The sequence below is a fragment of the Rhea americana genome, unplaced genomic scaffold (assembly GCF_003343005.1).
Source record: "Rhea americana isolate MKP2758 unplaced genomic scaffold, rheAme1 scaffold_18, whole genome shotgun sequence".
Classification (NCBI taxonomy): Eukaryota; Metazoa; Chordata; class Aves; order Rheiformes; family Rheidae; genus Rhea; species Rhea americana.
In genome coordinates this window covers 5,008,780-5,023,149 of record NW_028185927.1, presented here as the reverse complement: position 1 = coordinate 5,023,149, position 14,370 = coordinate 5,008,780, and the positions used below count along the sequence as shown (strand labels likewise).

Genomic DNA, 14,370 nt, shown 5'->3' with positions numbered 1-14,370 from the left:
TTCTTTTAATCAATAGAGTGTTTTTAATATGTGTTATTAATGTGATAGGGCTCACTTTTAAATGCATGAAATGCAATGATAAATGCTGCAGTCTTTTCATACAGCCATTTCTAGCTATTACGACCCTTTTGGCTCAGCATCTGTTTTCTGTCTGCTTGCATTCTGTGTGAGTATAAAAACCCACCTCATCTTTGTAAACTCAGGCCGAGTTCAGAAAACAACTTTGACATCAAGGTCCATTTGTGAGCCACACGCTGTCTGAGTCTCCCAGGTGGCCAGGGCGGTAAGCATTCTTCAAACAAGACTAACACTGGCAGCACTGAATTCAGCACAGACATTGCACAGCCCATGTCTTGTTGCCATTTTAATTAAAAAATGGATGCATGCTCCCCATCTTTTTTTAAATAAAATCATAAGAAAAAAAAAACAGAAAATACATCCATTAAAAAAGAGGCCTCAATTCAGTGTCTTCTTCCATCTAGATGTGTTTCTAATGCACAGGTCTGTGCCCGAACCAGTTTTCAGTACTCCTGTTTCTCTTTGGATTGCAGGTTGGGGCTTTCACCCATATGCCTGTGTGTCAGCCTCGCCTGATGGCCAGAACTCATCCTCTGACACTGCTAAGGTACAGAAGTCACCCACTCAGTCACCCTCACATTGAACGCAGCATGAACCTTACGTCTTGAAGACCACTGGTTACTGGTAAGTATCCTTTTTGCCTGGTTCCTGCCTCCCGAATTGTACCAATATTAAGGAGCCACTAGTTAAAGCCTGGGGAACAGACATCTAGAAGTCCCACATGGTAATGTCTGATGATATATCATCATGGTGATGATGTATCATCACATCCAGCTCACTCTGCACTTTGCAGATTCAGCTCTTAGTGATTATACCATAAACATCTCCACATATAACAGATGCCTTGCTCACTTTATTCATCTGTTTAGTACATCTCTTTAATATGCCTGATGACTTTTCTGAAGAATCACGTTCAGTTGTCAGAAGAATTTTAATTTAATTTTTATTTTACGAAATAATGTCACTATGTCTTTATTTCCTGCAGAAATCATCTTTAAGTCACTGTATTTGCTTACAGCTGAGTGTATTTGTCTCAGCCTAAGCTGCAATGATGATATATCAGGAAGTACTTCCATGAACTCATAGTTTGGAAAGCAGGAGAGGAGTCCCTGTAAGCTATTCCAATAAAAAACTATTCCCACTGCAAATGCAGCACTATCCATGTTGCCAGGGCTTTCAGAGTGGACTCTACTGAACTGGCCAAAGCTATCATGTTCTCTTCTTTCCACGGGGAAATTTGTTGGTCTTGTGCCTTGCTGATGCATAGAGCTGCCACAGCCGGAGGAAGACTTCCTCTCCATATGTTCCAGCCCATGCAAGGTACCACAACACCTAAAATGTCTTTGCAACTCTGACCACAGAGCTCCAAAGCTGCAGTAAGCAGAGACGTCACACATCAGGACAGCATGCTGTGCATGTGAAAGCTGGCACATCATTTTTCTGTGGCAGTTCTGGCTGGCAGGGAATGGAGAACCAGTAGCCACCAGTTGGGGCATCCATTCCAACCACCTGCTATTGCCAACCATGAAGCCATACAGTCCCCTTTATTTTTCAAACTTAGCTAGCTTATCTTAAAATTAGGTAGATTTTTCTCTCTATTGTTCCTATTGAGACCATGTTCCAGAACCCTGCTTTGGTGTTTTGAAGTCTTATTTTAATTCCACCCTAAATATATTCTTAGATATTTTATTTTGTACCTGTACTGTTCTTCATTTTGAATAGTTTCCTCTTTCCCTTTTATTTATCCCTCTGATGTTATATTATTTTCCTAAGCCTTCATTTCTTCACACCAAGATCTTTCTTGTAAGATAAGCTTTCCCATTCCCTTAATTCTCCTAGCAACATTTCTTGGTACATAGCCTASTTTGAATTAATCTTTCCTGAACATGTTTGACTGGGCCTTATCATGTATGTTAYGAAGATATTAATGCATTCCTTTCTCTTCATCTTAGGAACCTATACCTTCTTCCACTTCACTATATATCATGCGACTGAGTGATACATCTGCTTCTTTCTCTTGCTCTGCTCTTTCTACATGCTTATAGAAATTTCTTTTGGTCCCTGAGATCATGACTTTGCATTATTTACTATTAAATTTCATCCTATTTCTGTTACTGAGTCCTCAAGGTCATGAAGATCTTCCTGTATGATAATCCAATCCTCTTCTGCATCAATAGTATCTTCCAGCTTTGTGTTGTCAGCAAATTTCATTAGCTCATTTAATTTCTACTTTTTGTGCCAAGGTCATTAATGAAAAGATTAAATAAGATTGTTCCAAAAGTGAAACTAGGAAATTCCATTAATAATTCTCCTCTCTCTTGACAGAGAACTCTTCAGTCAGTTTCTTATATGCTTTACAGTTCATGTATGTCTGGATCTTTATTTTAATTAATATTTTACTATGTAGTGTTATATAAAGTACTTTCATGTGGTCCAGCAAAATTAGGTCTCGTGCCTGTCTCTCTGTAAAAAAACAGGCAATCACCTTATCAAATAAATTTATCACATAATTCTGGAATGATTTATTATTGATAAATGAGTATTTTTATTCTATTTCTAGATTTGTCTTTATCTTTTATTATGCATTTTTCAAATGTGTCCTAAAACCATGATTATTGTTCAGTACAGACTTACGTGCTTGGGCTTTCCCTTTCTTGAAATTATCTAAATTTTAAGAGATTGGTATTTTTATTATTAGTAAATAACTTCCCAGATACGTGGTACTTTATTCAAAATAAAAATGTGTAAGAATTGGAAAGGATTAAGTGATTTTGTAATGTTCTATTGAAAATTACAAACAGTGTCTCAGAAATGCAAGGAAAATAGGAAAATAGTTATCAACTTGATTGAAAGTGACAATCACAAATTCTATTAGCATTGAAGCTTTTAGCCAAGTCTGGGGCATGCTGCTCTTTTGCCGTAGTGCCCTCCACAATAGCCTTGCTGCCCAATATGAATCAACTGTTGACAGCACTTCAGAMTAAGCTGTGATGTTGCATGTCCTTAAAACACATTTTAGCCTCAGTGTGAGTTTTAGCTTCAGAACCAGATGTGACCCACACAGGAGGGGTTTTGAAGAACTGCTGGAATCCTAGGAGAAGGCTTGAGCTCATCATGTTGTGCAGATTTAACAAAGAACCTTGCTGAACCTAACTGAACGTTACTTGTTCCTGCTGTTTGCCTTAGCTCATCACAAAGTTTACATATGTCACACACAACCACATCAGAAGCACGCAGGACARTTTATGGTTAATCTGGAAGGCCCGCTGTACTTGAGGGCATTGGTTCAGAATCACTGCATAGGGAAGAGCATCACCTAGTGAACCACGAATACAGCACCTTTTGCTGTACTTTCCGTAGGCATGTGCCACGGGTACTGACTCAGTTCGCTTGTGCTTGCAGTATTTGATACAGCTTTGTACTCCCCCAACACACGGGTGTCTTGTGGAGCTGAAATTCATGTACATTCTAGTATTCAAAGTAGTCATGATCAGGCAAAAGCCTTAGCTGTTGGTGGCTGAGAGCTGATTTTGCTCTGGAAAATGACTGGGAAACAGGACAACAACTTTTAAGTCCAGAGCTAAGAAAGGTCAGYGCAAACTAGAAGGGGAATCCATTGGCTACATGTATCCCTGGAACTCTGTCTTCAGTGCTACACTGGGGAGACTGTGTAGAGATATGAAAAAAGAAATGCAACCAGGAAATGTTTTTACATGAGATGTGGAAGGTGAAATTTAACCTAAAACTTCTAGTTGGGTGCATTTGTAATTTGGATTTGCTCTGGTGCCCACCTTCGTCCTGAAGTGCTGATCCTATGGGTGGGGAGATTTCAAAGTGCAAATTCCAGGAATAGCATTGCCTTAAATGGTGGGAAACGAGCAGCACTGCAGGTTTGCTAGATCTGAAGGTCTTATTCAGCCACTTAGTCAAAGCTGCCTCCTCAAGTGAGAAATAACAAAAGGATTTTTTTGAGGAGGTGGGGACTAGAGCAAAATACAGTGAAGTGAAACTGTGAGTCCTTCGTGTTTTGTATAAAGAAGCTGAGGTAAGAGATCTCCCATGGTAGAGTATTATTAAATGACTAGAGCCAGTAAATTGTACATGATGATCCCAAATTCATGTAATCCACAAAGCTCAATTCACTTCAATGGAAAAACTTTGATATGCACTAACAGAAGAGCTGAGTGGAAGAAGGTGCATTCCTGTCTTGCTTATGTGGGTAATCTGCCTGAAATAATTCTCAAAATTATTAAGGGTCTTTGTTTCTTTTGTAGCTCCATTTTGCAGGTCCTTATATTAAACTGCCAAAGCTGTCTTTAACAGTCTTAGTGCAAAAAGTGCAAGGAACCCATTCTAGAAGAGGGTCTGAATAATTCCTTTTTTTTYCCCTGGCTTAGATGAGATTAAAGATTTTCCCCACTAGTGCACATTCACCAGCCCCAAGGCACAGCTCCCTCCTCTGCTCCTGAGAGCTATTTCTCTGTGAACCTGCCCAGTGCCTACCTACCATGCCGGCAGAAAGCCACATCTGAGCTAACAGAGAGGCGCGGGAACTCAGCAGCAATAAACAGGACATGGAGCCCCCTGCATCTTGCAAGGAGTCAAATACTGCCTTGATGAAAGAATTTTTGGTGCCTACGTTATCCCATGTATCAGCATGATTTGGCCCTACAATATCACAGTTAAGGTGATAGTTGTAGGCAGATCTGAACAGAGTAGTTGCCATAATACAACTGACATTTCCAAAACCCAACTAATGTTTTGAATTCTTTTATACTTTGAGAAGGAGAAACCTTGCTCCCAGCGGGAGGAGTGGAAGCGTTTGCTATGCTGTTTCTCGTTGCCTGGCTCCCATTCCTAGAGCCACTCATGTGGCCCGGCATTCCCTTTGGCCACGTCTAAAATTCTCACTGACATTGATTCAGCTGTTCACCACCAGATCCACCCACTCAGATGCAAAAATCTGTAAGTCAGAAGGAATAGATGTAGAACAAGAAAACAGAATTGAGAGCACCAGCGCTCTCAGTTCTCCCTCCCCCCACATACACTGAACAGCTGGGACAAAAGACAGTCTTAACTGTGTTCAGCTTTTCTCTCAAGACCTGATCCAGGACCCACTCATGAACTTAGAAATAGTTCTCTTTTCTGACTGCACGCATTACAGGTCTTTGTCTCAGACACTGAACACTTTAGTCCTCCACGTTGCAACACAAGACTTGTTTGCTCRTGAGTACAAAATTACAGTTCTAATTTCTGCCTACAAAGATATAATCTCTCATGGTATCATATTATCTTTGCCTTGATTGTGAGACTATTGCAATAAGAAAGTGTTAATGGAGAGCTAAATGCTATTCCAAAGGCCTTCATTCCAGATTATAACCAGGCCTGGTCAACATCATAAAGTCGTGCTGGCTTAGCGATGTTGGCTGGGAGTTTAAAAGGAAAAAATCACCCTTAGCTGGCAGAGAGGCTGATGGACAAGTGCTTTTGTTCCCTGCAGCCGGCCGTGCTTTGTGCAGACCTCCGTGGTGACGTAGGCTCACGCAGGCTATCCCAGCCTACTTTGCACTCGGTGCATTCGCTGGATCTGCTGCAGCAGGGCCTGTCTGTCATTGAATTACAACGTCCTACACTAAAACACCACAGCGTGAGACACACATGCATTTTCCTTGTGGTACAGGAGCCATACATTGTCATGAAGTGTGTCTACACCTTTGAGCAAAGGGCAGGGCCAAGTGTGGGTGATCTAATCTATTTTGGTGGTACGGAAAGAGCAATGAGGGAACAGTCTCACCCTCCACAGCCAGGCCCACAAGAACACACTTGTCTCAGTCTTCCTGGTGCTGTTTCACCACAGGTTCAGTCTCATCTAACCGCAGGTTGGCATGGAAAAGGGCAGTGGAGCAGCTCGCTGCTTTCACCCTGGTGTGCGTTCCTCACCCTCCCTTGGGCAGGCAGCAGTGACAGCAAGGCTGCCAGGGCTTGGAATGAATCACAGATCCAAAGGAAAACTGTCCCTTTTTTGGTGGGAGAGGGAGCAGAGTCATCCCTTTTGTCAGTCAGTCAGAGCGCCCAGTGTCAGACCAGTTTAAGCACCGTGAAGAATGGTACCAAGACTTGCCAGTGCCTCAGGGAGCTGCAGAAGCCCCCTCTGCCGGCGTGTGCTGTGTGTCCGCTAGTGGAGCGTGGCAGAGCCGCAGGAGCCGGCACTCCATGGGGTTTACACAGCAGGGTGCTTGGCTGCAATGCACCTGCGGGCTCATCTTTGCTCCTGTGCAGATTGAAATAATCCATTAGTAATGCCCCGAGACATCTCCTGATTGGTAGAAGCCAATTAAAAACTGTACTGCTGCTGAAAACTGCAGTTCTGTCCTTCCTAATCTCCCTGTGTTCCTATTGTGTTGGCACAAGTGATCCATCTGAAAACTGATCCTTTATAAAAGCAGGTAAGCTGGATCAGCTGCCTGATGTGTCTGCCCATGGGGCTGAATTTTGGCAGTGCTCAGACAAGAGAGAGCTGTCGGAGRGGGAAGGCAGGACTCCCTCCTTCCCCAGCACTACCATACCCTTTGACTGGCTTAATCCAAACTCTGCTCTATGGCTGGTTCACATTCACTGTCCCCCCGATACAGAGAGACGGCGTGACGAATCAGACAGAGCTGGCCTGTCTGGAGGCATGGGCTGGAGCTTGAGCGCTGCTGGTTGCACGGAGCTATCCAGTGCAGCTATTAYAGTCACCCTCCACAGCTTGGCTGTTTTGCAGTGTGAGCATCACTGGTCAAGTCAAGCTGTCTCAGGAGATGTAAACTCAAAAGCGGACAGCTGGACATAAAGCTGCAGTGAAGCCTAACATGGAGTGCTCTGCATGGCTGCATCTTTACCCATGTCTTTTATTGCAACTGGCTAACCCAACACTGTTTAGAAATAATAAGTATCTGCACAGTTGTGAAGCCAGGAAAAGGGAACCCAGGGGATGATATGCTTAGCCAGTCAATGTCTATGTGGCCGGATTATTAGAGGATGTTAGACAGGCTGGATTATTTTTCTTCTGACTAATCCTCACATCAATCCTAAGGCCCCTGTCTGTGAAGATAACATATGGAAAGGAATACATTTGAATATAGTGTGCTTTTTATTATTATTATTATTTGGGCTCTACTGGGCAAACAGGCATTTGACACTGTGAGAGAGACATGGGATGCACCTCAGGTCAGCTGCTGCTGTCCTATGAAAGTCACAACAGGTTCACCTGGAGATGGAAGCAGCTCTGCTTTTGAGTCACACATTGTAATGTTTGAAGAGCCACCTTGGCCTTTAGATAATGCCTCAGCTGATTGTTGTTTTAATGCTAGTTGATGGCATCTATCAAACAGCCATTTTTCTGCTAAAACATAGATGACAAATAGCAAATGATTTTTTTTGTCTTGTCTTTAATCCTTTTGAATGAGATCTCTTTGGTTAGAGAGTCTTTTGATGCTAGGCTGGTCAGGCTCACCTGATGTGCCCAGGAAGACAAAGGCCACGCGTTAGTGTTYGGCAAGCTTGTGAAAATTGCCCTGAGTAGAACAGGTTAGTGATCATAGTATTTTCTCATGTTGCAAGTGATGCTCTAACACTTCTAGTATCCATAGCACATGCTAGGAGATATCCCAGGTTTTCAGGGGAGAACTCAGAGGAGTTTTGCTACCTGTCAGACTTCAAATGAGATAAAAAGTGAGCAAGAAAACAGTAAGGAGTACATTAGAAGAACAGAAGCCTGAATGTAAGACTGAAGGTAAGAAGAGAAACAAAAATGGAATGAGTTGGGGCTGATTACAGCGAGGACTTGAAGGCTTAGGAGTGAGGGGCAACATGGTATTTTGTGATGAGATGGAAAGAACAGACAATTTCTCTCAGGCAGGACTGATAAAAAGATGAGGAATGGGAAGAGAGGGCCTAACAAAGTGAAACAAAGAGGCCGGCTGAAAGGAGAATGAGAGATTAGGAAGTAAAATACTAAATATTAAAAAGGAGGAAAAACATGGAAAAGTAAACAACAAAAATATTAGGAGAAAGGGAAATAAGAAAACAGGGAAAAAAGACAAAAACTAAGGGCGATTTTTCAACAGTAACAGGTATATACTGAATTAAGCAGAGAGTGTCATTCAATCTATTTTGGTAAAATAAGCTGCATTGTGAAGTCCTTCCTGATATCCATTATTGTGCTAATGACAAGACATTACAAGTGCTGCTTTGTCTAGCCTGCCTGGTGCTGCCCTGCTGAGGCAGAGCTGGCCTTTGAGGAATGACGTGTACAAGGTCAGTTTTAGCAAATCATCTGCTTTTTATCCTTCTTGGTCATACTTTCTTCAACAAGGTCTTATTTATAGAGTTTTTCTTCCTGAAACTCTTACTATTCCTTAGCCCTGACAAATATCATGAGTGCTAGCCCTAATGAAAGCACTACTATAAATGGGCTTCTGGTATGTTTACCTCGAATTTATCCACACTGGGTGTGAAAAGAGTGATAAAAAACMACCTAGGAGAAGTCTCATAATGCTTCTGTCATTGCAGTTACTGACTGATAGAGTTAAGACTCTTTACCGTGAGGCTGATATCCCAAAGCAGTCACATTGCCCTCCATACCCTAGGGATTAAAACAAGCAGCTCTGAAATTAAAAACCTCGTATGTGACATGGGAATAAAATCGTTCTCGTTTCAGCCATGATGTCAACAAAAGCCTTTTTCTGTTTCTGTTACCAGATGTTTGTTTAAACTTTAGTAGAACAGTGACTGCYGTAAAGAATTTATATTTTTGGTGCCAGTACCAGGAGCAAGTAAAACCCTTAGTCTGCCCCAAAGTGGGGTCAGAAATTCTGGCTTTCTCTTAAGGACATAGCAAGATTTGGGAAGAATGAGCTGAAATGATTCCCTCAGAATATTCTCTTTAGTGCTGTGTGTTTTAGCTGTTTTTGAAAAGGAAAAGTGCCTGGAGCTTAGGAAAAGACCTGAGTTCAAATGCTTTAAATCCTGGCTAGGCAGCTGAAATACTGTTCTTTCTGTGATTTTATTTGTAAATATTTTTGCATATCACTGTGCACCAGGGAAGAAAAGAGCCTCTTTATGATGAGAGTCCTAGACAATCCTATATGAGGTACAGACTCCTGCATCTCCTACAGGAGAAAGATCCTCATTGTGCACCCATTTGCATACAGCAGTAATTGCCCACAATTGGCTATAAGAAAATGATGATTAAGTTAATAGTGGCATGCAATTTGAAGAAGAAAAAGGCTTTCAGAGGAGTTCAGGGTCCAGAATAAGTGATTTTACCTCTGTTTATTGGATAATATATTCTTCCCTCTACAGCTTATTAATATCAATTCATGGCTCTTGTGGAAAATGAGCCTTTTGATACTGCAACTTGCTGCATCAGTGCAGGTGTATGCAGGCATTAAGTCATTCATGGCAGACAAGCACAAAGAGAGAATACTTCTATAATGCCCATGTAAATTAATTTTTTAAAGAAAAAAAATCAGATTCTTTCTGGGGAAAAGGGTACTGAATTGCATTGCTATGTATATGCATGCATACATACATAGAGCATCTGGCGTAAAGAGGCCAGGATGTTTGAAACTCCACAGTGAGCCTTTTCAGGATCCCTGCAGTCTAAAGAGAAACCCACACATCCTTATTATTTGCATATGGCCCCATTATGCTTCAGAAGCAGATCTTTTTTGGATGGAATTTACTGTTCTTCAGAGCGGTTAGAAGTTAGTAGGCACTTCCTGTACTAAGCTGTATTTCCTGTTCTTCTCTTGAATGTTGTATATAATTTTTTCTATCTGTTCCTTTAATGCTACAGGTCACATCCTCCTTGTGCCCCTAAAGGAACATGATCAGTTTGAGGTTATTTTTTGGTCAAAAGTATCTATCTCTATAGCTAGTAAAAAGCCTTCATTGAAAATGGAGCTTTTGAGATTGGCTTTATAGTAAGATTTTAAAGCCTTTTTCCTCCCTCACCTTTAATAAAATATAACCTTTAAAAGTTCTAGCTTTTCATGGAAATAAAAGGTTAAATATTACTGAGTTGCCTTTTTTTCAATATAATTTTCCACTCTGACACAAAAGAGCCTTGCAATATAGCTTTAATAATATGGTACCTAAACACAGTTTTAGTTAGCAGCAGTAGGCAAAATCTAAATGAAGTATGTAAGGGAGTAAAGGGATGTTATCATCTGAAAGATGAAATGAAAGAGGCATCATCTGGCTTTGAGATACAAGCAAGCTGGTCCAGATGTCCACGGTTTCTTTGCAAGATGTATTTGAGCTCCACATGAACAGTATATGAAGTTGTTTGAAGGAAATTGATAGCAATTAAGTTTAATGAGAGAAGTCAAGGGAGGCCAGTGCAGTAAGAATAGTTTCTCACACATTTTTTAAATATATCAGTCAGCTAAAGAAAATAACAGAACTAGAGCACTTGCATACATCAAACCCTTGCATTCACTGACTCACACAAGTAGTACTATATGGCATGATGCCAAGGAGTGGCAAGTCTGCAGAGCTCTGCAGTGATTCCCAATAAAAGCCAAACATTTCTTAAACCGTGTGGCTTCTAGGTTTCCAAGGATATGATATTTAATGCCTGTGTCTCTCAAACACAAATAAAACATGTTATTGGTTAAGTGGATCATTCTTGGCCAAAAGTGTTCCTAAAAATATGTATATAGCACCATCTACTGACATTAGAAATCTTTGCACGTGAATATCTTTAAACTGTGTTCTTAGACCTATGTGTTACAATAATGCAGCAGTTTCTTAATCTGCACAGGATCAGCTCCTCGTTCTACTTACAGCTCTATAAACTCAGAATAACCATCATCTTTGTCCTCATGAGTTTAGCTGCTAAAATCGAGACAAAATAAAATAGAGTATCAGGCTGGAAAAAATGTGGATAAAAACAAATAGGAAAAATGAGATAAACACAATAATTATGAGTGGCTGAATTGATTGGCGCATGGCCTGCAGCAAAAGAGGTGTTGCTGGCAAGAGGAATAAATCCTTAAGATGTAATTTGAGAACTCACAGACTATGTTTATCAAACAGATACTTTTACCAAATATGTACAGCTCCAAAACACCTGAGAGGAGAATTACTAGTATAACCTAGAGATACACTAGTCTTTTCCTCTCCCTCCCTAGGGAAAACTTCAGTACTGGGGTCACCCCTAGTGTTCATTTTCATCACTACGGTATATACAGGCTCGTCATATACATGTTTCCGTTGAAATCCCACTGCTAGGGTTGCCTCTGCACTGCTAGTTGCTGCTGTCTGCATGGCTGGCATTTTKCTGCCTACTTGCTTTTGAGTCCCAGTTGCAGTTGTGAAAGGTTGATCCTCTTGGCATGTGCCTGTCTCATATAAAGACCTGAAGGGCTATAAAAGAGTGGCGTTCAGCCTTCCTGACCTGTGGTCAGGTATTAAAGAGTGGTAAAGGTAGAGGGAAGGAAATGGGAAATGGAGCTTGGAAAAAAAGAAAGACACTATCTTCTCCCACAAGTTTGAGGAGTTTTAGAGAATCTTTAAATCAGTTTTAGAAATGGACACTTCCAAAACTGAAAAGTCATCAGTCTTTGCAAATATCAAGTATTTCAGATCTCAAGGTACAGAGCTATAGTTTTGCATGGGGATGCTTACGGTAAAGCACCAATGTAACAGTTGTGAGGCAATTCCCTCCTGGTCACGGTATGTCCCACTGTCCTTGCTGAGATTCTTGGGGCTTTCCAGCCTTCACCTGGGCTTTCCAGCAAATTCCAGTCCTCACGCCTGGTTCAGCTAAAGGCATTAACTCCCTGAATGGCTGCTTTCTCTGCTAATAGACTTTGACACTCTGTGTCATTCATACAGAGCATCCTGCTATCCGGTGGACTTCAGCTATGCTTGTACAGGCATGTGCCTGTAAATAAATATATCTGCACAAAGCAAACAGGACTCCCCCACTGGTAGGCAGGCAGGTGAAGAAATGTTGCATTATGTACGCACGAGTTTTAGGAAGATGACCTTTTAATAATTTAAGCTCCAGAATTATTCTTTACAAGCACATACAAAAGAAGCACTGTAAGTGTAGCTCATCCATAGCTCCTGAATATTAATCAAGTTACAAGAACTGAGGAGAAAATACTATTGCAAGCCAGACACATTTGAAGTTGACTGTCCTAGAATAGGTGACTTACTAAAAAACCTTTTGTATTGAAAAAGGAATTTACAGCGGATCTCACTTAACAGCTCACTGTCCTTCTGGCCCTATCTCCTTTTTGTTTGACTTCCCACTCCTACATCCCCCTTTGGGGATATACATCTTATCTGTGCCAATGCAACCCACCTGTCAAAAGATTTTTCCCTTCCTTTTTTCACYGTAATTTTTCTGCTAGTTAGACAGATTGATTGAAGTCAGAGACTGTTGAGGATCAGAGCTGGTGTAAAGCAGATGTCAAGGTGYGTGGAGAAGGAAGAGGGGAATGGGATCTTACCAGAGAGCTGTCAGATTGTTTCAGCTACAAATGTAATTTCACTTTTGCTAGGTTATATTTAGTTCATTCACCTGGTTTATTATTGTTATGTGGACATAGGGGAGAGTGTGCAAACAGCCAAGACAGAACCTCCTCAAGTGGGTTAAGTTCTGCTGTCTAAGGAAACATGATGTGATACTTCAGCCTCACAGTAGGCTTATTAAATTGAGTCTTGACAAAATACCACTAGAAAAGTTGGTGCTCTTCTTTAACCTACTAGCCTAGTAACTAGGATGTCCTTGTGGCAGATAGAAACATACATTCAACTCCCCATTCCAGTTCTGGTAAAGGATCCGACTTTGCTTGTCGGATCCTTGTTGGAAAAGAAGAATATGCTGTCAACTTCACTCTCCCCATTGCTGAAGCACAAACAGTGAGTGGCAGTGGCAAGCATTGCTCAAACAGTGGGGAGGAGCATGGGGACAAAAGTAGGGCATAGGGACAAAAGTAGGACACAGGGCTGGGATAGGTTGATTAGGAGAGGACAAAAGAWGAGTATCACAGATATTGCTGCTAAGCAATTTTGGTGTCATTTAGTTCAGAATACCCCTAGAGCCAAAGTACTACTGTTGTATTGGAATATATACCTTACTAGCCTCCATGCTTTCACAAAAGTGACTGAACTGCTTCCAGAGCCAAACGGGAAAACCAGATAACCATATTTGTGCATATGTGCTTTAGTTGATCTTCCTGACACATCCAGCTGGAATCCTCAGGCCTTTGGCACAGGGAATTGTACTTTTATTATTTGTAAAGCCTTTGCACAACAACCCTTTGACTAGGGTTCTTTGGTCCTACAAAAATAYAGCAACTGTAAAAAAACAAGGTCAGCCTGTCATTGATCTTTGTTTTTCGAGAAGAACAGATCTTTGTTAGGCAGAGTGCTAATACAGTGCTGAGCAYAGATGATGAACAGAAGAGGATGAGAAGGCATGTAGGTAGACCCATAAAAATCAATTTCTTTCATCTGTACCCCTTCAGTATGATAGGTCAGTATTTAAATACTCTTCAYGGTGTCTTGTGAAAATTTTTTACTTCTCTTGACCTAAGTAGTAAGTCAGTGCTTTGAATGATGTGGCACGTATCTGTATCAACACAAAAATTGACTGAGTACATGAACAATACAAAAATTGACCGTGCATATGAAGATTGTTTAAAAAGCAACCTTTGTAATTATTTGTAAAAAAATGTTCAAAGGCATCTTTCTGCAACCATAGGATAAAAATGTACCAAGAGATAATTTTCATTTTCAGAATTCTAAGCACACTTTAAGCAGTAAAGAGCTCAGAAAGCTTTCTCATCATTTATCTTGAGGCCACATGAGTAAGATTGCTCAGGGGGTGGTTCCTGACCAGCTTAGGCCCACCTAAATCCCTAGTGCATTGCTGGAAACAGCGGTCTGTCCCACCAGTGCTTCTGTAACTACGGACTTGGCCATAATTGATGGCCAAGCTGATGGTCGTGGAGTTGATTCAATCACTTGTTGTGAGATTAATTTGCAATTGGATTAATTTCCTTGTCTGTCTGAGTGTGTGCCCATGACAGCACCAGTGTTGAAGTGCTGAAGCCCCTYGTTCGCTGGGATCACGAACCGAAGAGCGCGTCAGCCCCAGGGCAATGACTTCCCCACGGCCGAAGGTCGGAGCACACACGGCGCCCGGCCCTGCAGTTTGCCTTCGCGCAGGTTTTGCGCTCGCTGCGCGGAGCAGGCGCGGCTCAGAGGCGCCCGCAGGGCCGCGCGCGC

The 14,370-nt window shown here is 41.6% G+C and overlaps 1 protein-coding gene across 1 annotated transcript in view; it reads left to right on the top strand.

Annotated features, from left to right (window-relative positions):
- Nucleotides 1–675: 675 nt before the first annotated feature.
- SNX6 (sorting nexin 6) overlaps nucleotides 676–14,370 on the top strand; it is a gene marked incomplete at its 5' end in the record, with an annotated part of 42,414 nt that continues 28,719 nt past the window's right edge. Inside the window, one exon of the mRNA XM_085301815.1 lies at nucleotides 676–702. Within this exon, the coding sequence (XP_085157941.1) occupies nucleotides 676–702 (27 nt within the window). The remainder of the gene's footprint in view (nucleotides 703–14,370) is intronic.